At 37.2% G+C, this 23702-nt stretch overlaps 1 protein-coding gene across 2 annotated transcripts in view; it reads left to right on the forward strand.

Annotated features, from left to right (window-relative positions):
- LOC138175178 (uncharacterized) overlaps positions 1–22709 on the forward strand; it is a 150115-nt gene extending 127406 nt beyond the window's left edge. For both annotated transcript variants that reach the window (XM_069105589.1, XM_069105588.1), the window contains 2 exons: positions 12807–12897; positions 16591–22709. In XM_069105589.1, the coding sequence (XP_068961690.1) occupies positions 12807–12897; positions 16591–16665 (166 nt within the window). In that variant the 3' untranslated portion in view covers positions 16666–22709. The remainder of the gene's footprint in view (positions 1–12806; positions 12898–16590) is intronic.
- Positions 22710–23702: the final 993 nt, after the last annotated feature.

Raw genomic sequence — 23702 nt, forward strand, 5'->3', positions numbered from 1 at the left:
CAAAGAACTTGTATTTTGTCAGAGTTTACAACATATTGTTGTGTTTGTCATTCATTTTCAAAGAGGACCATGGCATCAGGGAAATGACGACATGACTTGCAGTTGACTTTGATTTGAGTGAGGGAGGGCTGTGCAAGGTCACCAGCCTCAATTTCTCCTCCAGAGTCACCTGGGTCCAGTGGCCAGATATTCATCAGGGCAACTGGAGATAAAAAATATATATCATGTGATTTCAAGAACCCTGATAACTGGGAAATCAAAAATGGCCTCATGTATGTCCCAGCACAGTGACTGGAACATGCTAGATACTTCATGAAAGCTCCCTGAATTGAACTGAATCAAATAGAATTGAATTAAATTGAATTACTCCCTTTTGCACTCTACTCTGTCTCAGTCAAACTCAACTCGTAGCTGCTGCCTATTCTCATTCTTCCCTTTCTCACTCTGCTCAGTTCACTCATTCAGAATATCTCCCATGACTACAGAGCATTTACCTTGTTGTGTGTTGAAATCTTTCAAGGTTCAGGTGTCCCCTCCTTCACCAATACTTTCCTGAAGATCCCAAATGAAAGTATTCTCTCCCCACCTCAAAAATGATTAGAATACTTTGTCAGGATCTCTTCTTTTCCCACTTCCTGCAATACTTGGCATGATGCTTATTGGTATATATGTTGTAGCTGCCCTCATGACTAGAAGCTCCTTGAGGGCAAGGACTATCTTTGTTCATATATACATATATATATCCCCAGTTCTCAGCACAAAGACTCGCATATCATTGGCACTTCACAAATATTAGTTGAAAGGAATTTTTGCTTTTCTTACAAAACAGGGAGAAAAACAGAGCCTTCTTCCTGTTGGGCCATCTGGCTATTTCTTATCTCTGTGAAAGGAATCAAGTATGTTTCAGGTGCCTTTCAACAAAACCCATATGGTGTGGATCACTGTCCTCATTCACTAGCAAGAGAGCTTCTTGTCATATATGCATATGTTCAGTCTGAAACTGTTATTCCTCTTGCCAGATACCAAATACAATTTCTTTCCTTTCCCCTGCCTATATTTTCATTTAATATTTTCTTACATAGTCACATATATCATCCTTTGCTTCAAGAAGACTTACTTTTCCTGATAAATAGCCAAAACTAAAAGGAAGTTCTCTTGAAATCTGATGTCTAATGAATACTGAAGCCAAGCCCAACATATTAAAGGAAGTAATTAAGAAGGCACCCCATTGTTTCTAGCTATGTGAGGTCAGTAAAAACAGTGATATTTTTTATGAACTGTCAAATTTAAGGTAGTTTTACTGTGTGTTTTGAAATAAAAATGTAAGAGAATTAGAAGGCTGCACAGCACCTTCTCTGAATTTTTTTAAATTTTGTAATACAATTTTTCATGGAAGTTCAAGATCACCTTTGTCAAAATGACCAACAAAAGTACTCACCTGTTCTGCAAATGGTTGAGAGACTCTTTTGCTTTCGGTATCTCCTGGGGGATGAAGGTGTGAAGGGGGTATGAAGTCTCTACAGCTTCCTCCCTACCTGAAGTCCACAGGAAAGGAACTTTGCTGGGAAATGAGCTTCTGAAGTAAATGGAGGGAAAGGATTTACAATGAGGTTTAGGGCCCCCAAAACCAGGTCTACTGACTATTTGTGCTAAGTACTTAGAATAGCATGCAGTAGTGAATAGAATGAAGGAGTGACTTTGACAGTCAGCCATGATTGTTGGACATTCATGGGCAGTCACCAAACCAAAATAGCATTCATTTTACACCATCATGTACAAATGAGTTAATGGTCACTTAGCAAAGTATAATACAGATGTTTTATAATTTTTGGAGAAGTTGATTGCCTAACTTCTTCTCATGTTACTGCCCCTTCTAATAATGTCCCCTAAACAAGAATTCTTAACCTTGTACTTTAAAAAAATGACTATGCTTCCATGTAATTGGTTTTCTTTGAAGTACTGTTTTATGCACTTAAAATTACTATTCTGAGAAGAAGTCTCTAGGTTACACCAGATTGGCAAAAGGATCCATAACACAAAAATGGTTAAGACCCCTGTGTTCCAGTGACTCAAGTTTTATGGTTGGAAAATTCTTTCTAAATTAAAAAAAAATTAAGCCTATCCTTTTTTGTGATCCTTTCATTGAAAATAAATAGCTGCCTGTCTCCAAGCATAATAATGAGGCCCTTCAGACTTCTTTTGGTAAGATCCATTTTCGATATTTTAATCATTATTATTCTGGAATCTTGGTACCTTTTCAATAGGAAACGTCTATTTCATTCATTATACTTGTATCCCCAGTGCCTAGTACAATGCTTGGCACCTAGTAGGTTCTTAATAAATATGTATTGATTCATTAACTGTTTCTTTACAAGCTGTGGATATAAAACTTAAGCTTGATCACCAGGAAAGAAGTCAGAGAGAAAGCAGAAGTGAAAGCATAAAAGGGGAAAAAAAAGAAGAAAGAAAGTAGGGCAGCAGGGGAAATCTTTACTATGTAGTGAAACTTAGTGTCTTGTTATCTTGTATTGTAATATATCTTTTTTATAATATGCTATTTCATTCCAGTTCAATTTTCAGTTCCTTAAGGACAAAGACTATTTTATCTCCTTTTGTATTCTTAGTGCATTTTTCCCTTTAATTGATCAGTCAGTTCATCCATTTATTTGTTTGTTTGCTTTTGAGCAATCATTTGTAAAAAAAAAAATATTATTTACTTTTAGTTTACAACATTCAGTTCCACAATCCCTTGAGTTCCAAATTTTCTCCCCCTCCTCCCTGCCATTCGGCATGCAATCTGATATAGGTTCTACAAATACCTTTTTAACATTCATTTTTTAAATATTTTGAGTTACACATTTTCTCCCTTTCTCCAGTTCCTCTCTAGCCTATTGAAAAGGCAATCAATATGATACCCATTATACATTTGAGATTACACATAACGTATTTCCTTATTATCCATTCAGCAAATCTGTATGAAGTGCCAATATACCAAGTGCCAGACTGTGGGGGATACTAATAACAGCAGAAACAGCCCCTGCCTTCAAGAAACTTACAATCTAATGGTTGTACATATAGTAGGCTGATGGTAAATATTTGTTTATATTAATGAGGATAAGTGAGAGTAGTGCTTGAAAGAGAGAGAGGGAAAAGAAAGAAGAGAAAGAAAATAGAACAATGGCTAGTTATGGAGCCTTGAAGCTACTGTATTAGATTTGGTCTTAAGAGATTTATTTGATTATTCCAAATGTAAAATAATATTTTGGAAAATATCTTATCAGAAGCAGCAACTGAGGGAGTTCATTAATACTTTGAATGAATGAATGCCCTAACCAGAGAGTTCCCTTCTGTTTTTGTAGATTGGAAATTTCTTGTCCATTTTATTTTGCACATTTAGCTTTTGTCTCCACTAGGATATGTGGGATGAACTTCCATCCCTGCTCCCAACCCCACAAGTAGTACTGATTTATAAAGCTATTTGAACAAGATGTCAGAATCACAGATTTAGATTTAGAGGTTATCTTCTCTAAAACTTTCCCCTTCTCTCATTTCCCAAGTGAGTAACCAAGACCTAGAGAGTCAGATGACTCCTCTAAGATCACACTACTAACCAGGAAAGCAAGGATTTGATTTTAGATTTTCTGATTCCAAATATAATGCTTTTTCTATGCCATCATACTTTGTTACTGTTTCTTAGCAAAACAAACCAAAAAAATTAAGCAAAGCAAGGTCTTCTTAACTGGACACCCTGACTCCCCCTTCCCCCCCTAAAAAAATCTCAGCCTATGACAATGACTTGTATACGAGTGGAAGCTACCTACAATTCAGTGTGAGTCAAAGATAGAATTTTAGAATGGGAAGTATCCTTAGAGATAATCTTATCTTGCCATTCATTTTGCAGAGGAGGAATATTTCCCTTGAAATGAATTCCATGACATTTTAACAGTCTCAGCATATGCATAGACATAAAGGAACAAATTGGAGTCCCTGGGCTGTGAATTCTTTCAAGGTTTCAGTGAATATGTTAAATTTTAGAATTTATCATTTGGCAACTTTATAACTTGATGTTGCAGTGGTTCAAAAAAGACTTTTTCAGAGCCCAGGATACCTTTCCACAGGTCTTCACTGATAGAGACAAGTCTCTTCCTCCTGCCTGGTGCCCCTATCCTGTCTCATTTCTAGTCATCCCTCCCCCTCCATCCTCATCATCTGGAATCTTTTAGGTGAACTATCATCTCAATATTTGTGACTTTCCTGCCTGTGACATTAAATAAAGAAAATGAATCAGAAATCCCTATTGGTGACCTTACATCTCCCTACAAAACCCCTGGCATTAGCTCAGAATAGTTTTATTGTGTGGGATGACCTAAGGGGTACCTGCAGAGAACTAAGATGGTGTAACTTGGATGCTGGGTCAGGAGGACTGCTTCTTACAATACCATTGATTCCCTTCCTCCTGTTATTATAACCTGAAGATCACAGAATCACAATATTTGAGGTTTGGAAGGGACTTCAGAGACCATTCTGTCCAACCCAAGCAGGAAAAATATCCTCACTTTAAATAACACCCAACTTATCGTCCAGTCTCTGCTTTAAAGCAAGGGGGAAACCACCACCTTTGGAAGCAAGCTATTCCACTTTTGGACAGCTCCCAGGAGTGGGAAATTTTCCTGTCATAAAGCCTGAAATTGGCCACTTTGCAGGTCTCACCCACAGATTCTGGTTCTGCTCTCTGGGTCCAAACAAAATAGGAACAAGGCTAATCCCTCCTCCAAATGATGGCCTTTCTTTGAAACCTAAACACAACTAGCATGTCTCCCATGAGTTCTTTTCTGAGTTAAACACATCTGGTGCGTTTACTTCATCCTTAAGGCTGCTCAACCATCGTGGTGCTATGGTAACACTTTAGTTTATCTCTGTTGTGGTGTCCTGATCTGAAAGTGAAGAGTCAAGAGGAGGTCTGGTGGAGTGTAGGGCAGTGGGACCATCATCTCCACATTCCTGGATGCTCTGTTTTACAGCCCAAGTTTATCACTGGCTTCTGTGGCTGCCACAGACTCATCTTGAGCTCAAAGTCCACTGAAACCCCCAGATCTTTTTCAGGGGAGAAAAAACCCAAACTGCTATCTGAGATGACTCCCCTCTGTTTACTGAATTACAGATATTTTCTACCGCCTGTGGAGTTTCCTTAGTCTCTCCACTGACTGATTTAGATGTATCCTTGCCCCATCTTCCTTTGTTCCCAGTCACCCCATCTCAACCTCTGTGTCCTCAAATGCCATGTTAGACGTTTGGCCTCCCTTGTGTGGGTTAAAACTTTCCTCCAAAAGGTCTTATACTTTTAGCATCATTGACTTGTCTGTAGAAAGTCTTCAAGTTCCAAAACAAAATCCACCACAACAAAAATTAAACAAAACAAAACAAAAAACAGACAACCTGGTACAGTGCAGTAGGGCATCTCTTAAGCTTCGTTGATTGCTGGTCCCTGCCCATAGATTCTTTCAAGTTTCAGGTAAAATGTATTTACAGTTTTGAAAATGTTAATTTTAAGATCAGTGTCTGACTGCTTCATAGTTTTAAACCTTTTGCTGTAAGTATATTGTTGTTGGTCTTGTATAGTTTTATTTCATTATACAATGTTAATGATTGTAATGTAATGCCAAGCAAAGGCATCTTCCCAAGGTTCAGAATACCAGCATAGGTGCTCTCCATTTTATTCAGTGACAAATTAAGAACAGAGAAGATCAAAATATGACATCACTCAAAATACAGCATTTACTAAGTGTGACTAAATAATCTCCAAGTACTACCTGATTTAATCAAGTATTACCCCACCCCTGGACATTACATTCATTTAATCAATCACAGAACACAAAAAGGTCAAAAGTTCCCCACCCCTGGATCACAATTGAATCTATCCCAGAGTTATAACAAGCTTAAGCACATCATTTAATACCCAAATGGAGGTCTTTTCTTCATCTTGACAGGAGGCAAGTTCTCAGCAATCTTTGTTCCTGGGGAGACAAAGCTTAGCAAGGCCACAAGATACATTGCCAGTCTCTTCATTAATTCATTCTCTGTCTGCAGAACAGTCCTAGGACACCTGAAAACATTAGCAAAACCCTCTTCCAGGATTTCTGTAAACATACAACAAGAAAATCCTTCTTCAGGGCTTCTGAACCAACAGCAAGGTTCCAAGACTTCTGTAACAACAGGACTGTCCTTCACCAGTGGACAGAATTCACTCTCTGTCTGCAGAACAGTATCATCAGCTCTGAACCAACAGCAAGGTTCCAAGATTTCTGCAACAACAGGACTGTCTTTCACCAGTGGACAAATCTGGCAAAACAACATCAAAACAGACAGACAAAGTACCAGCATAACAGCCATGTCTCCTCAGTCCTTGGCAGCTCTGGGTGGCAGCTCTCAAAAGTCCTGGGCAATTCAAAGTGGCCCTCAGCAATCCTCTCATTCTCTCTCTGCCTCCAAAAGGGTGCTGCTTCCAAAAAGTTCTTCTGCCTCTCCCTTTTCTTGTGTCTCTCTAAATTTATGTCACCAGCTCCTCCCAGTTCAGCCCCTTCTTTTCACTCAACAAGTCCATCCCACAAGTGGGATTAACAAGCTCTGGGTTTTAACACAATCAAACCGAAAACCAAGCCAATACAGAGAGGGATCTTTATATTCCATTACTATTACAATGATATATTTTGAATGACTAATGCTGACTTGTAATGGTTCATTATGTAAATAGCTGCTTAGACTATTGAGTCACAGTGAGAAACACATTTCACATCTGTCCATAATTATGTCAACACAAAATGTAATTCCCTCATAGAGGTCACAAAACTTAGTCTTAGCAAGCCTTTCTCTTCAATTGACCTCCTCTCAATCACATGGTGCTTATCTAATATTATGGTTTCTTGTATGCTGGTATTATTTATCTTATTAGATACTCTTTGCACATAGTAGGAGTTTAATGAATTGATTGATTTCTGCTAAGGCAACAGAATTTGTGAAAGGAATTATCCCTATATTTGCCTTGCCCTTTTTGTAGTATTATCATAGGTATCACTTTTAATGACACTTATGTTTTTGCTTTTTGGAGGGAAGTTGGCATTAAGTAACTTGCCTAAGGTCACATGGCTATTAATGACAGTTTTTTCAATCTGTTTGTCTCATTTTCACACATTGTTCTTATCCCCTCTTGCTTGGACTACTGCCATAGCCTCTTCACTGTTCACTCTTCCTCCAGTCCTGTCCCTCTCTAAAGTATCCACCACCCTCCAAGCTCCCAAATTAAAATTCCTAAAGTACAAGTCTGACCACGTCACTTTCTTCCTCAGAGAAGCTTCAGTGACTCCTTCCTTTCCCTAAGGTACAGTGAAGATGCCTTTACTTAGCATTGAAAGCCCATCATGACCCCTTGATCACTCTATGTTTTGGCTAAAATTGGCCTCCCTGTACATGAAATGTATGCCTTTGAAGAACATTTCCCTCATACTTGGAATGTACTCCCACCTCACTGACACCTCTTAAAATCTGTGGCTACCTTCATTCAGGGCTCAGCTCAAGAGGCCTTTTATGATTCCTCTAATTTAGACTTTCCTCTCCCCTTTTCTATCCCCCACTCTCTGTCTCTCTGTCTGTCTCCATCTCTCTGTCTCTCTCTCACTGTTTCTATATCTAAATATATGTGAGACAGAGCACTGATAAATTTTCATTGTGTTTACAACTCAAAAATTGGCAGTTGCTGCTGCTGTTCATTCTTCATTCTTGAAGAGGACCAATGACATCAGGAGGGTGATGTCTTGACTTGTAAGTGAATTGGATTTAGGTGAGGCAGGGCTGTGCAAAGTCATCAGCCTCATTCTCTCCTCTAGAGTCATTAGAGGACAATGTTAAGACATAGGTCAGGACGACTGGTGATGGCCTTGGGTGAGGTGGGGGACCTTGGCTTTTTTAAACTAAGGTTTTTCTCAGGTCTCAGTTTGTCTGAGGTAACATTCATTCATTTGTTAAAGGTTAGGTAATAATTAAGGCAAAAGATTGTCTAATTTACTACAAATTAGGGGATACTTTGGTGGTGTAGTGATTAGAATGCCAGGCCTGGAGTCAGAAAGACTTATCTTCCTGAGTTCAAATCTGACCTCAGACACTTAATAGCTGTTTGACTCTGGGCAAGTCTCTTCACCCCATTTACCTCAGTTTCCTCACCTGGAAAATGAGCTGGAGAAAAATGAGCTGCCAAGAAAATTCCAGATCCAAATAAGAAGAGTCAGACACGACTGAAAAACGATGGAATAGCAACAACAACAAATTAAAGTTTGACTTGTTTTGTTGATTGTTTTCACTTGAGAAAGTGATGGAGAAAATGTTAATAATACAGATTAAACTGAAAAGTGTGTCATGCGTATATTTTCTTTTAGAGAGCTGATTGTTAAATATTTATCAGCGCACCCCTGGATGTATACATATTTATTTATATTCACATATTTTATACATTTAATTTGTATTTACTAATATATAAGTAGAACATAAACTTCTTGAGGGCATGGATTGTTTCAGTTCAATATCCCCAGAACCTAGTACAATGTCTAATGTTGAATAAGGACTTACTAAATGCTTTTAAAAAAATCTGAAATAAATTGAAAATCATAGAAACTCCTCCATGATAATTAAAAAAGTTTGAGAAACACAGTTACTGTATAATTTAATCATTTTATTAATAAGGCCAGCACATTATTAATAAAAAGATGGTCATTTGGCCATCTCTCTTAGACCAAAGACTCCTCATGGTGGTGGACTCCCAGTTTTTATGTCCTTTGAAGAGTAGGTGTTCCCCCTGGGTACCTAATCAGCTCTTATTCGTTAACACAATGAGAAATGGGTTCTCTTGGGGTAGTGACTTAGGTGACCCAAATCTTGGTCAAAGAGTCATCAATTTCCATATTGCTTATCTTGATAATAGGGAGAATCAACATTTTCCCAATCAGGATGAACACAATGAGCAGAAATGCACCCATGAGCCCAAACTTAGAATTTCTTTTACTGTCTGATTAGATCTTGGTCACGCTAAATCTCTAAAAAAGATTTCCCACACTGGTTGGTTTCTGGATGAAGAAGTAGAAAAGGGGGGAAAACTTGGTTTTAATACAATAATTAGTTATTAAAGAGAGATATTCATTTCTCACTGCCTTATTATGTGTAGCAGAAAAATCTACCTGAAGTATCATTACCAACATTTCCTAACTGACTAAAAGGAATAGTAAAATAGAGTATATCCTATTGTTGATCCCTAGTTTGAAGTAAATTTAGAAAATCTTAAATACAACTCTGATTTTTTAAAGTATATGAGAAACATAGAATCTGCTTAGGCATAGTGAACTGGATAGCTCAGATTTTATAGTTGCTTAAATATGAACAGAAAGCATCAGAGAGAAAAGTCTCTCTTGTTACTATCCACATTTCTAGCAAGTATGCTGGGTTTCAAAACAATCAAACAAAAATTAAATTATCTTAAGATAAGACCCTAGTTCTGGGTCCTAAATGAAAATCTGTAAATAGTGAAGTCAATTTTTTTTTCTCATCTTAATTCTAGGACAAACACTAAATATTGAATTCAAAAGTGGTTGCAAAATAAAGTGAATACCTCTGCTATGAGGGTGATGTGGGATCTTTCATTCATTCAATAAGCATCCACTAAGTGCCAGTTAATTTTGTGCAAAGCATTTTAGCAAATACTGAAGTAACAAAGATTTTACAACATAGGCATTGCTTTTCAAGAACTTTAACATATAATGGGGGAAAGACACACAAATAATTATGATGCAAAAAAGAGTAAAGGGTGAAGGAGACGTCCAGGCAAAGAGTGATGAAAACTGTCAGGAGGGAAAGATCATTTTTACCCAATAGATAGAAGTTGCAGATAAGATTTCATGGAATAGGTGACACCTAAGTTGTGCCTTGAAGGGATGGACTTCAGTAGACAGAGAATGCGGTAGGGGAGTACTATCCATGCACAATATGAAAAGCATGAGCAAAGGAACAGAGATGGAAGATGGTGGGATGAAAAGAATACATGGAAAGTAGTTCTTTTTGGTTTAAACCACAAGAACATGAAGGGGAGAATTGTGAAATAAAATTGGGGAGGTAGAATGGAACAATGCAGAGGGTCTTGAATGCCCAGATGAAAAAGTTATACTTTACTCAATTAGGCAATAAGGAGACACTGAAGACTTTTGAATAGAATAACATCATCATAGCAGTGCATTAGGAAGATTGTTTGGTCAAAGCTATGAAGGACGGATTCAGAAAACAGAGAGAATAGAGAATATTGTAGTACCATAGGTGAAAAGATAAAACGGCCTCATTTGCAGTAGAAGTTGGGGATAACGAAATGGGAGATGAAGAGATAGAAACAAGTAGACTTGGCAAGTGATTAGATTTGTAATGGTAGGGAGGGGGATGACTTTAAAATTCTGAGTCTGGATGACTGGAGAAGATGGTATTGCCATTAATAGAAACAGAAAAGTTATAGGGAAAGGCAGGATTTGGTGGAAGATGATGAATTCAATTTTAAACATTTTGAGCCTCTCATGGCAGTGGGCCATCCACATAGAGCTATCTAGAAGGCAGCTGGAAATGTGGGAATGAAACTCTAGGCAGAGATTGGAGTTGGAAATTGAGATTTGGGAGTTGCCTGCAAAATGGTGTTCACTTGAACCAGGGGAGTAAATTAGATTACGAAGAAAAAGGACATTCATAGGAAGGAGAATAGGGTCAAAGATAGAACCTCGGGAGACCATTATGCTTGTATTGATTTGTCATCTATTTATTTATGAAAAATAGAGATTTTTCTGATGTATAATTCTAGCCATCAGGCTGAGTCTTGCTAAGTATTTGATAGGTGCTAATTTTTTTCTTTTTGCAATGATATGTGCTACACAGTTTCTACTGTTGCCTTATATAATCTGCATTGATCAATGTGGTGATTATCAGGATATTTAACTTGGTGTATCAATGCTGACTTATACAGGTTTAAGATAGTAACTCTACTCTTATATTTAATATTATTTTCAAAATTGAACTAATATATTTATTGACATCTATTACCTTTGAACCACAAATAAGTAGGACCTCCCAGAGTATGCTATACATTTCCTATATACTTAATTGATTTTGTATTATATTTATTTATATTTTGTTTTTTTCATCACTATATTCTAAGAATTTTGAGGGAAGTAATTGGTTTTGTTTTTTTAAAGACTAGGTCTTCCTAACTTGCCCAAGATGGAGGTATAGGGGATACTCACTGGCCTGGTCCCACTCTGATAAGTATGAGAGTTTTGACCTACACCATCTCCCACCTGAGCTAGGTCACTCCTCCTAAGGCACCTTGGTGTCTCCTCTCCATCTTCCTCTCCACCCTAATTCCTTGGGATCATCACATTAATACCAAACAGAGGAGACACTAGAATGACCTAACCCAGTGCAGAGTTCAGGATCCTCAAATTCAAAATTTTCACCAGTTTTTGTTTCTCTGAAAGCAGGGAGTATCAGTATGTGTGATTACCCCTGAATTATTTCATTGTTGTAATCTCTGGCATCTAGTACATAGTAGCCACCTAATTATTTCATTAAAATGAAATATAAAAAGTCATCTTTTAAGAATGATCAGATACTGGGTTACCAGCTCTTCTTATTCCTCAGTAAGTATCCTCTTATTTTTTTTTCCTTGTGGTCCATCCTGGTGAAATCACGGGTGTAGGAAAATTCTCTATGTGGAAACTCCCTTTACTGGTGCAGATTATCCCTTACCTTTTGTCTTAAGAGAGTTGCTGAGGTTAAGTCCATGGCCACACATGTATATGATATCTAAGACTCTATTTTGCCTAAATCAAATGGCATTCCCACTTGATAATTCCCAATTCTGCCTCCATTTTTTTCACCTACTCCTTATACCTGAAATACCATTGATCTCCCTGTTTACCAACTGTTTTTGTTTCCCTTCTTAAGTGAATGAACTTCCGAAATCTAATGATTAATATAGTGTACTGGAAACAGTTTGGAGACGCCAGCCTTTAGTTTGAATACCCAATCTCCTACTTACTACCTATATGATGTTGTGTATGTCAGTTAACTGTTTTGGATTTCATTTTCCTTATCTGTAAAATTATGGGTTTGGATTAGGTAGCCATGAGTTGCAGAGGGGCTTGATATTAGGAAGAACTTCTTAAGAGTTAGAGCTATCCAAGAGTGGATGGGGCTGCTTTCAGAGGTAAGGATTCCCCCTCCTTGAAAGTCTTAAAGGGGATGCTGGCTCACCTCTTGTCAAGTATGTTATAGCGGGGATTCCTTTTTCATGTCTGAGTTGGATCAGATAGCCACTGAAGTGAGTACTAGCTATAGATCTTTAGGTAGCCCAGTGGATAGAGCACTGGACCTGGAGTCAGGAAAACACTTCCCAGTTGGGTGACCTTTCTGTCTTCCCCAGTTTTCTCATTGGGAAAGTAGGGAATCTACCAATCAGAGTTATTGTGAGGATAAAATAGTATTTGCAAAGTGTTTTGCCAACCTTAAAGCTTTATAGGAATGGTAGCTATTATTATTACTGTTGTTATTCAGGGTACGTAGTTGATCTTTAATAAATACTTATTGATTAACTGAATGTTGTTCTCCCCACTGCATTACTGGTTCATTTCTACCTGAATCTTTTGTGTTCTGGCCAGCAGCAGGCTGACCCAGGAATATGTTAGCAGCACTTAGATGAAATGAATGATAATCAACTGTCTATGTTACCTTTGCAGATATGAGTTACCAGGAATATATGCATTAAACTTTGTTTTGAAAAACTCCCTTGGTGGTGGAGGCATCGCATCCTTGAGAAACGATCCACAAGTATGTATCTAGATTTTGAATATTTATTTCTTTTTAAAATTTTATTTTTCCCCAGTTACATGTAAAAACATTTTTTAATATTCGTTTTTGAAACTCTGAGTTCCAAATTCTCTCCCTTTTTCTCTCCCTACGCCCCTCCCATTGAGAAGGCAAGCAATTTGTAATAGGTTATCCATGTGAAGTCATGCAAAACAGAATGATATTTATTTCAAATGCATATTTGAGAGGATGTCGTGACAAGTCAATTTGCAACTCCATCCTGAAAGAAGTGTTCCTGGGGACTCTCTGGTTTACTTTTGTGTTTAATATTCATTACAATACAAGATGACCAACTGAGAGAGGAAGAGAATTGAATTAATTTCCTTTGCATCTACTTCTGGTAGTGAAACTCATATGTGTTTCAATTGAGTTAATCAATAATCATTATATTGATTGATAGCAATTGATTAATAGACTTTGGAAGTTGTCATGTAAATATAAAAATTGTAAAGCAACTACAGAGAACTAAGGGGAAAAATGATTGATTGGAGAGTGAATAACTGTGAATGGTGTGGGGTCAGTGAAATCTTTATCTGACAGAAACAAAGATATGGATAAGAATAATTAGCATCTCCCAAAGTTCAAGCTGAGACCAGTCTGAGGGCAGAGTCCTGACAAGCCAGACTGGAGGATAACCTGCAATAGCCTCAGAGACTAAAAATCAAAGGATGAAACCAACCCCAGCACATTCTTTGTAGTATTTGAAAGTTTCCCTTTTAAGTTGAATCCTTGGTAGGTCTCAGGGATAATTCATAATAGTACATTTCTTTGTAGGTGTAAATAAATTGTTAGATGTTTTATTTTTAAACAAACAGGTAAAAGTTTTACCTGAAAAATATCTGAGATTTAGTGATACTGTCTGATCTTCTAGCCTGAACTCCTTTCTACAATGTTTTCTTCTAGGCATATGGTAATAGGAAAGAGTTTATCAATTAGTCCATGTCTCTGATCTTGCAAAATTAGTTTGGCTTGGCCTATTCACTCTTGCCTTTTTAGTTCTTCATGTTAGAAGTGTTATGGAAAGATGGCTTCTTTAGGCATCTATCAGCCCAATGGGGCTTTAGCTGGTATACGCCTTCTCCTATCCTGGAGACTACTACCCTTAAAAATGTTGTGGGGGAAAAAAGACTATTTTTCAGGTTGACAGATAAAATTGATTAACTGCTTTATTAAACAAACTGATCGATTTGGGAGCCAACTTCTATGATGCTGTTCAAAACGTCCCAGTACCTGAATTCTATTATACATCTATAGAAAGGGGAACAAAAATATCACGTGTGGGACAGTCAGTATCCATCTGGCTAAATGGGATTCAGACTTTCCTGAATACACAAACTGAGCAAGCTTGTGCTGAAATAAAGGAAAAAGTAGTGTGTTGTAAGAATTACTTAAGTAATTTAATTTAAGTAAGTCAAGCTAGTATCTATAGTTGGGTAACACCTTCCTGGGCACAGAAAAAGTAGACTATATTATGATTCTCTAATGGAAGACCATTTTAAAAATAGAAATACTTCAGCTAAACTGGCTTTTTTGCTAGTCCTCTGCTAGTAGAAGGCAATAAAGAATTAATTGATGTGAGCATGTTAGTCAACCAATTAATCAGTCAATAGGCTTTTTAAGGTGTGTCCATATATAAGGTGCTGGGAATTGAAGGCAGGAAAAAAGAGGAAAAAGGGAAGAGAGTCATAAAAAGAAAAGAAGGGGAACTGCTCTAAGAAAGGGGAGACATAACATAGTCCATAGCTCAGGCCCTTGCTTTGTCACTGTTCTCAACTAAGGAAAGATGTAACTTGATTTATGCAGAAAGCATGGATGTTTCTGAGATACCTTGAATACAAATTACACGAGCAGGCTGAGAACCCCTCTTCAGCTCTTTATAACCCTACTCAGTCCTTTATAAACTCAGGCAGTGAAGTGGCAGAGGGGACAGAGCATGGGACTGAGAGTCAGGAAAACCTGAGTGGGAAACTCACCTCAGATCCTTCTTAGCTGTGTTATGTGGGCACGTAACGTAACCTTGTTCAGCTTCAAATTCCTCATCTGTAAAATGGGCATGATAAGAACACCTGTCTCTCAGGTATGTGGTCAGGACCAAATAATACAAGTAAAGCACTTTGAAAATCTTGGAACTATATAAATGTTATACACCCTAGGCTGTTTAAAAGGTAGTGACTTCTCTACCAATGGTGGTTCACTTTCGCAATTTATTAAAAAAGAAAAACAAACCAAAAATCCTTTAGGACGCAGCTAATATGTGCTTAATGAGATAGTCACTGCCTTCAAGGAGCTTATATTCTTAAGCAGAGGATATATGAACCACTTTTTGGGGTTGTTGTAGAGTGAATTTCCTATTTAGGGACAGACTGGACTTGATAACCTTTGAGGTCCTTCCAAACTATGAGATTCTTATGAGACTGTCTTAGATACTACATTCATCTAGGAGCAGCAATCAGAGGTTAAAAAAAATAGCCTGAGCACAAGAATAAGCCCCCTTGGAATTTGCTTCAAATCTCGAGCTTGTAACAGCACACAGCTTCTACATTTTCCCTTTATTTTCTCTATTGAACCTGATGTCAAATCTAACCTCAGACACTAGCTGTGTGACCCTGGACAAGTCATTTAACCTTTGTCTGCCTCAGTTTCCTTATCTGTAAAAGGGGGTAATAGCAGCACCTATCTTCCAAGGTTGTTGTGAGAATCAAATGAGATAATATTTGTAAAGCACTTTGGATTGTTATTCTATTACATTGTTATTCTATATTTTCTTGTTAGATTTGGCACCAACTAAATCTTAATATATTAGGCACATATAGAAATATCCTTATTTATGATAGCATAACCTTAAAGTTATAAGTAGACAAATTTGTCTTCAGTATAAGGTAGCTGTAGATGTCTCTAATCAATCCCATTGGAGGCACAAAACCCCTAGGCAGGGCTAAGATAATTTTAGAATGCAGTGAATTGGATGAAGTAGGAGAATGAGGAATTATCACCACTGCAAACACTGTTTAACTATTCTTTTCTGTCTAAGTTAATAAACAGTGTGATATCTTTGATGAGATAAGAAGCTTTGGTAGTTATCAGCAGAATAAGAATTCTATTCCAGTGACCATAAGAGAAAGCTGCTTAACACTCCGTAGAATGGGGCCATGCTGAGAAGGACTAAGTTCCCCATCAGTGGATGTGTTCAAGAAGATACTGTATGACTACTTATTGGGAATGTCACAAAGGGAGTTCTTTTTAGGACACCTGCTGCAATATTTTCTCTCTGGATACCTTCCACTGGTTCCCCCCTCCCCCAACCTGTTTTATCTCCAACTCTACCTCCTGTGTATAATTTCTCTCATTCGTGGGTTGTCTTCTTATTGCCACACTGAAGCCTTTTATTTCTTTTCTTTGCACAGAATGTACCTATTTTAGACTATATTCTTTTTTCAATTCTCCTGCCTCTGGTTCTGTTGTTTCATTTACTTTGTGTTATTGGGTACCTGCCTAATTGCATTTTGATAGAGTCACAGTATTAGATAAAATCTCATTCACTCAAGCCAGATGAAATAGAAGTTACTTTTCCAAAACATCTCCCTATATGTCATTGAATAAAAGCAGTTATTATGGAGAAGGCAATAAGCTTACTGATTTCTATTTATTCAACAGGGCAAAGCTCTTGGACAAATGCTATTGGACTTCCAGATTAAAAATGTTCCTGATTTAAAATCCCTAGTAGAATGACCAAAACAAGTGCATCCATTTTGGGAAATTTGATGTTTCCTAATAAAAACACAAAACTGAAACTAAAACAAAGGACCAAAGGAATGAGTATCATAAATAAACAGTAGCATGGTGAGTCAACAGCTATATCACCACCAAGAAGTCATCAGTGGGAGGGAGAGGGTAAGTGATCTTGAAAAAAAGACACCAAAGTGTTCACCTTCTATGCAGTAACCACTAAGACTAGCTTAGTCTATCATTTATGTATGTCTTCTTAACATTTAATGCATCTTTTCTTTATTTTCTATAAAATTTACTCATTAAATGATAGCAAAAGCATACCTTTGTTTATACACACATGCTCACACTCACACACACACACACACACACACACACTCCTCAGGAGTATACTTTAACACCAAAATCTAAACTGGTGAGCAATATATCTCATTCTTCATTATTGCCTCTTAAGATTTTTTGCTGCTTATAATTTATAAAAGTACTCATGCATTAGGGGTACAGAGTATAAATTTGGGATCAAAGGCTACCCTCAATTACTTATTATGTAGAATGAGTGCTATTTGAAAACATTAGTGTGTTTTTTCAGGCATCTGTATTTGAAAAAATATATATAATACCCTAATATTCAACATCCTGTCTTGGAAGTCAGAAGACTTGAAATTTAAAAATACACTCAGTGAATATGTTACTATAAAATAAAGACTTGCCATTAAAATGCCTTGGTCCACAGGACTGCAATTAGTAACAATTTAGTTACTTTGAAGAAAGCATTGTGGTATAATGGAAAGAAAACTGTATTTAAATTTAGAAGTTAGAGATTAGATCATCAATAAACATTTATTAAGAACTTACTATGTGCCAGGTACTGTGCTAGCATTAGACATGGGTTCAAATCTTGATTCTTCTATGAATTATCCATATGACCTTAAGCAAGTCACTTAACCTCCTCTGGCCTCAGTTTCCTCATTGTTAAAATGAGGGGTTTGTACCATATGGTATTGACATCTTTTTTAGCTCTAAATCTTATGAATGAATCTGACGGGATTCCCCTTCCTACATTATTCCAAATTCCACACTATGGCAAAATAGTGCTGCACTAAGCTTGTGAAATATTTTACTTTATTTAAAAATAACTTGTTTGGCATCTTTAAGTGCATGGATGAATTCTTTGAGCTTGATGACCCTCTGATGTTACCACATCAGTATAGCTCCTTTACCTGCAACCTCACTGCCTATGGCAGGGTAAGAGGTCATCCTTTATCATTGATCCCTTATAAAATAAAATCACAGGCTTTAGCTCTGATGGGCACCTTAGGGAACATATAGCATAGCCCTTCTCACTTTGAGATGAGGAAACTAAGGTAGAGGTATAATAATTTGCCCAAGCTCACAGAGCCAGTTGATGGAAGGGCCAGGTCCTAGACCCTGTTAGTCAAACTCCCATGTCAGGCTCTTCCTACTACACCATATATAATAAATGGGACATTGGATCAGATGTTCATTGTGAAACCTAGTGTACCTCAAAGCTTCTGAGTAGAATGGTATTCTCAATTCTGTCAGTTTTCATTGTGATTTTATAATCTAAGCCAGTATTCCACAACACACTACTTTTCAACAGCTTGACTGTCCTGTCCCAATAAGGGGCAAAGCATTCCTTGGTGACACTCAGCTCTGAGTCAGCTATGCTGGAAAAGCTGCAACCAAGATAGTTTGTTTTAAAACTGTCTTCAACATGGGAAGTGGTGTCTCTACCAAGGGCATGGGAATTTGGTCCCACAGTGATGTTCTTTGAGTTTGGGGAGCTTCCACTAAGTTAATAATTGCCCAACTGGTCCCCGCCACTACTCACAAATTTACATGTGTGCTATGGCAAATAAACAGATTTATAAATGTGTTGTTGAGAAAGAAGCTAGAAAAAGACTGATACAGTAATGTATTGACTTCTATAGGTATTAAAATAAGTTTACTTTGGAAGAGAGTTTGAATCTTGGCTTTTATTACCTGTGTGACTTTGAGTAAGTCACACAATCTCTCCAGGCCTCAATTTCCCCATAGGATTTCTAATATTCCTTCTAGCTGATCCTAAGTAAACTATGTATACACTACATCATCATATCTAATCTATTTGAACACAGAATTATTTGGGCCAATCTTTTTTAATTAAAAAGGGTAAACTATGAGCACATTAAGGTAATAGAAATTATTGTATATTATAATAATGCCATACAATACTACTTTAAATAAAAATTAGCATAAAGTACATTGAGATTTATCTATTTTTGTGTTATGCTATTTTTTTCAAGTGATACCTAATTAGGGCAAAAACAGAAAACTTCAGAGGGTCACTCAAAGATGCCTTGGCCTACAGGCTGACGACTTAGCTCTGGATTCAGCTATCATTCTAAAATGTTAATGGAGTGATTTTGGATTCCTACCAAACCAGAATGAGTACTGCTCATTTTAAAGTTCGATGACATTTTAGTTAGGCATCAGTTTTTATTGAGTGTCCTCCTGAGCCCAACATACTTAAAATATGTCTAAGTTTATCTAATAAATGTGACCCCAGTACGGTTTTACTAAACTGAAACTTTAGGAAGCATAGTATTTTCATTGCAGTGGGAGACTTTATTATATAAAGAAACTCTTTGTAAAAATAAAGACCTTTCACAATTTGAATGATCAGTCTCATTTGATCTTTTGTTAGTTTAGGTTGTTATATAGCAGTGATCAATAGAAACCCTGAGCAATTGGATGAGTCCCTCTGATCCTGTTGATAAGATTGCAACGACCTTTGTCAGATAGAGACACCTCTCATTTCACTGAATACAAACATAAAGAAGCCCATTGCTTCAAGGACACAGTGAACTCATGAGGGCCTCCATTAATCTCAGCAGGGGTATTGGATGAGTTCTTCAAATGGAGCAGGGGTTCTCCAGATCACTCCTACTGCTGCTAGATTGGACATCCTGACAATGGGTCAAGCTTGCACTAATGTGGCTTGGAGATAGCAAGAGTCCCTAACCAAAGATAGGATCTATCAGCAGTCTCATAGCAACCCAGTAAACAATTAAACTGGTTGATGGTATCAAGTCTTTCCAATCTCTCTTACATACATTTCCAGAGTTTGCAGGAATTTCCAATAGCCATGGGACTGAAGGCCTATTTTTGTCTTGTTGAGGGGAAGTGTAATGTAATAGATAGGAGGAAGGGAAGGTAATAAGCATTTATTATGTGCCAGCTATGTTCTAGGCCCTGTGTCAAGTGCTTCACAAACAAGATACAGACCTGGAATCAGGAAGATCTAGTTAAAATATGACATATACTTACTAGCTGTGTGACTCTGGGTAAATCACCTATCATTTGTGTACTATGGTTTCCTCCCCTGTAAAACAGAATAGGGGGTGGACATTATGGTCCCTAAATCTACAAATCAAAGATTTTACTTTCAACATTCTTACTTGCCTTACTAGGCTGCACTTGGAATCAACCAACCAAATCAGTAAACATTTATTAAGTGCCTACTATGTGCCAGGTACCATGTTAAGCAGGAGAGTTACAAAAAAGGCAAAAGATAGTCCTGCCCCCAAGGTGCTTACAATCTAAATGGGAAGACAACAAGCAAACAAATATATGCAAAGCAAGCTATATACTAGATAAATAGAAAATAATTAACAGAGAGAAGGCACTGGAATTAAAAGGTTTCCTGTAAAAAAAATAGGATTTTAGTTGAGACTTTAAGGAGGCCAAGAAGTCAGTATATGGAATTGAAAAGGCTGAGTGTTCCAAGAAGTAATCACAAGCTTTCAAGGAAATGAAAATTAGGGTCTCACAATAAGACTGTGGACCTTCAATGTACAGTTTTTAGTTCTGTGGACCTTCAATGTACAGTTTTTAGTTAAGAAAGAGTATAGCTCAAGGTAAATAAAATTAACTAGGATCCAATTTACCTAGTAGTACTTTGGATTTTAGTGCTATCTTTAATCTGTAGATCTAAACACTTTTGGAAACATTACTTAAGCCTCAGAAAAGTCTGTATGTTATTATTTGAGCTCTAATAGCATAGCTATAAAAACTTTAGAAGAAACCAAACCCCTGCCCAAAGGCCTTTCAGTGGCTGATCTCTTAAGGTCCTTCAGATCTCAGTGGTAATTGTGATGGGAGGGAGAGAAAAATTGAAGGAAAAAAGAAGCAGACATTTTATCTTCCTTGCTCTGTGTCACTTGGCAATGATGCATCCAAGATGAAATGCCAGAGATCATTAAAATACATAAGACTGGACTCTAGTAAAGGGGAAATACTTTAAAAGGAGTCAGGAGCAAAAATAAATTTATATTATAACCACCTTTTTCCTTGGACCAGTTCTTTGGTATGAAGAACTCCCAAGGAGAAAATTCCCTCTATGTTGGCACACACTCTGCAAATTATGTTACTTGGGGCACTAAGAGATTAAATGACTAGCCCAGTTATCACAAAACATAACCACCCTTTAGATGACAAAATGATTACACTAAAATGCTAAATGTCTTGCATTAGTGTGGCTCACCTCCTCAGTGTCAGAGCTCTAATTGACACAGAAATGAATGCAAGAAAATGAAACACCATTGGTCTTGATTCATTCCTGTACCTGGTTCAGTACCAGCCAAACCCTTTGACTCAGGACTGGTCCTGCCTGTTAAAGACAAGGTACTGTGCTAGCAATCAGGAAGATCTGATGAAAGACACCCTCCTTATGCACTCACTAGCTATGTAACCCTTGGGCAAGTCTATTAGCTTCTGTGAGACTTAGTTTTCTCATCTGTAAAATGATGATAATAATGACACCTCCCTCATAAGGTTCTGTGAGGACCAAACTAGATAAGGAATGTAAAGTCACTTTAAGATTTAGTCATCCAAATGGCAGTTACTATTACTATTTGTGCCAACAGGGCCTTGAGGATTCTAGCTGGCCCTGGAAAATCCCAGTTCCAAGGATCTTTTGGAGATAGGGTTGATTTTGTATCTCTAATAAGATCAGTTCACTATTTGGGGGTACTACATAGCTTATTCAGTCCTAGATCTCTTACACCTAGTAGTACTCTGGAATATTTAGACCAATACAAGGTTTATTGAATGGTCAGTAACTGCAAATCTCCTGAGGGATTACAGGATAGATTGACTGGCCTTCTCTGTGTCTTCAAGTCTGAGATATTCTGGAAGGCCCATGAAAGAACTGTATATCAATGAAGCTCCTTAGGGATGCTGAGGACAAAATTGTACCAAGGAAAATCCTGAAAAATCTGGGGAAGGCAAGCTTACTCCAAGAATACAGGAGTTGACATGTGCATTCAGTTTATGATACCTTGCAAAATTCCTGAGTATATTCTCCAAGTCATTTGTTATAATTTTGAAGATGGTATTTTAATTGATTAAGAGGATCCTCTCAGGTCACATTTCCTTTTGTACATAATAGTGGATATGTAAGATCACATGAATGGTAAAGCTAATTTATAAAGAGATAATTCATTCATCAAATGTTTATTAAGAGTTTACTATGTGCAGAGTACCTTGGGAGGATGGGGTTCTGGTGTGGATCATACAAGTCCCTTGTAGAAAGGAACTAAAATTAAAGCATATAAAATTGTTTCTTCATATGCAGCTACATTTTCTCTTTTGATTTGTCATAGTTAACTGGAAAAAATATTTTTCACTTAATTCTAAATAAGTGTGTTGACTATTATAGCCTGATAGCAATAAATGAAGTTTAGAAAAAAATTTAAAAACTATTTTAATAAAATAACTCAACAGAGAATGCTGTTCTCTAACTAAATTGTTCTCCAGTTCTAATTCTGTTCTTTAATGGAAACTGCAATTTCTTGTTTCTTTTTTAATGTTAGTTTTATTAATGTTATAGCTATGGAAATATTTTTTATTTTGAAGTATATCAAATAATTTAGAATGTTTTTAATAATCACTTTGGATTAAACATTTTTGTCATTTCTAAAATTAATTTTTTTGTTTCTTTTAAAATATCTTCCCTCTCCCCCAATAAAAAAGAAAAACATATGGTTCAAGATTGTAATTGAATACTGGTGGCATTTCTTAAGGTGTTACAAAGTACTGCAGTGAGGCCACAAAAGTATATGAATATGCTGTCTAAAAAGTCAAGTCAGGAGGTGTTGTTGATATAAAGGGTTTTAAGGACCTTGATCCATGGTAAAATTCAAGTAAAAGAGAGCCCAGTTTGGATTCAACCTGGGCTTTCATCTCACTTCTGCTACTACTAACCACTTGTATATGAACATAGGTAAGTCACTTCCCTAGTCTGAACTTTCTCATCTGTAAAAGAAGTAAATTGAACTATGCTTGATGGCTAACAGTCCATCTAGTTCTAAATCAGGTTAATAGATTTAGGGCTGACCAACTAGGCCACCTAATCCAACCTCCTATTTTTACAGATGTGGAAAACAAAGCCTACCAAGTTCACAGAAATAGGAGGGGGCAGGATTGGGTTCAAATAAAATTCCTCTGACCCTAAATCTTTGCACATTTCCCATTGCCTCCTATGTTCCTATGAAATACTGCCAGAAATCCTTGGTTTCCCAGGCTCTCCCACAGCCCCCATATACATATTCCTTTATCCTGATTAGCCCAGAAGGGAATTGTTAACCCCTGGGTGTTTTTGCCATTAAAGACCTGCCCCAGCATCTAGAGAAGGGGTTGGAGATAGGCAGCTTGCTTGGAGCTTGAAAGGAATGTGCTGATGTGAGGTATTGTCTTCATAATATCATGCACAGAAAAGGAGTAGCTGAGATGTGGGGAAATCAGTAGGCAGGGCAAATAGGAGTTCAGACAGACAAATGCCTTGATCCCGATGGAACATCCTCACCCAGGACTACAGTGGAGGAAATGTTTGAACTCTGTTCTCTCTGCCCATCTCCCAAATCTCAAAATCTTCTAGAAACATGTGAGTGATATGGTAACTGTGAATTTTGTTTGAAATATAGTTTGAAAAAGATTATTAATGGCTCAGCCCAGGTGGTCCTGTCCACCCTCCACTG

This window comes from Petaurus breviceps, unplaced genomic scaffold (assembly GCF_028583685.1).
Source record: "Petaurus breviceps papuanus isolate PSGF00001 unplaced genomic scaffold, PetGlider_PUasm1.0 76, whole genome shotgun sequence".
In the NCBI taxonomy this organism is placed as follows: domain Eukaryota; kingdom Metazoa; phylum Chordata; class Mammalia; order Diprotodontia; family Petauridae; genus Petaurus; species Petaurus breviceps.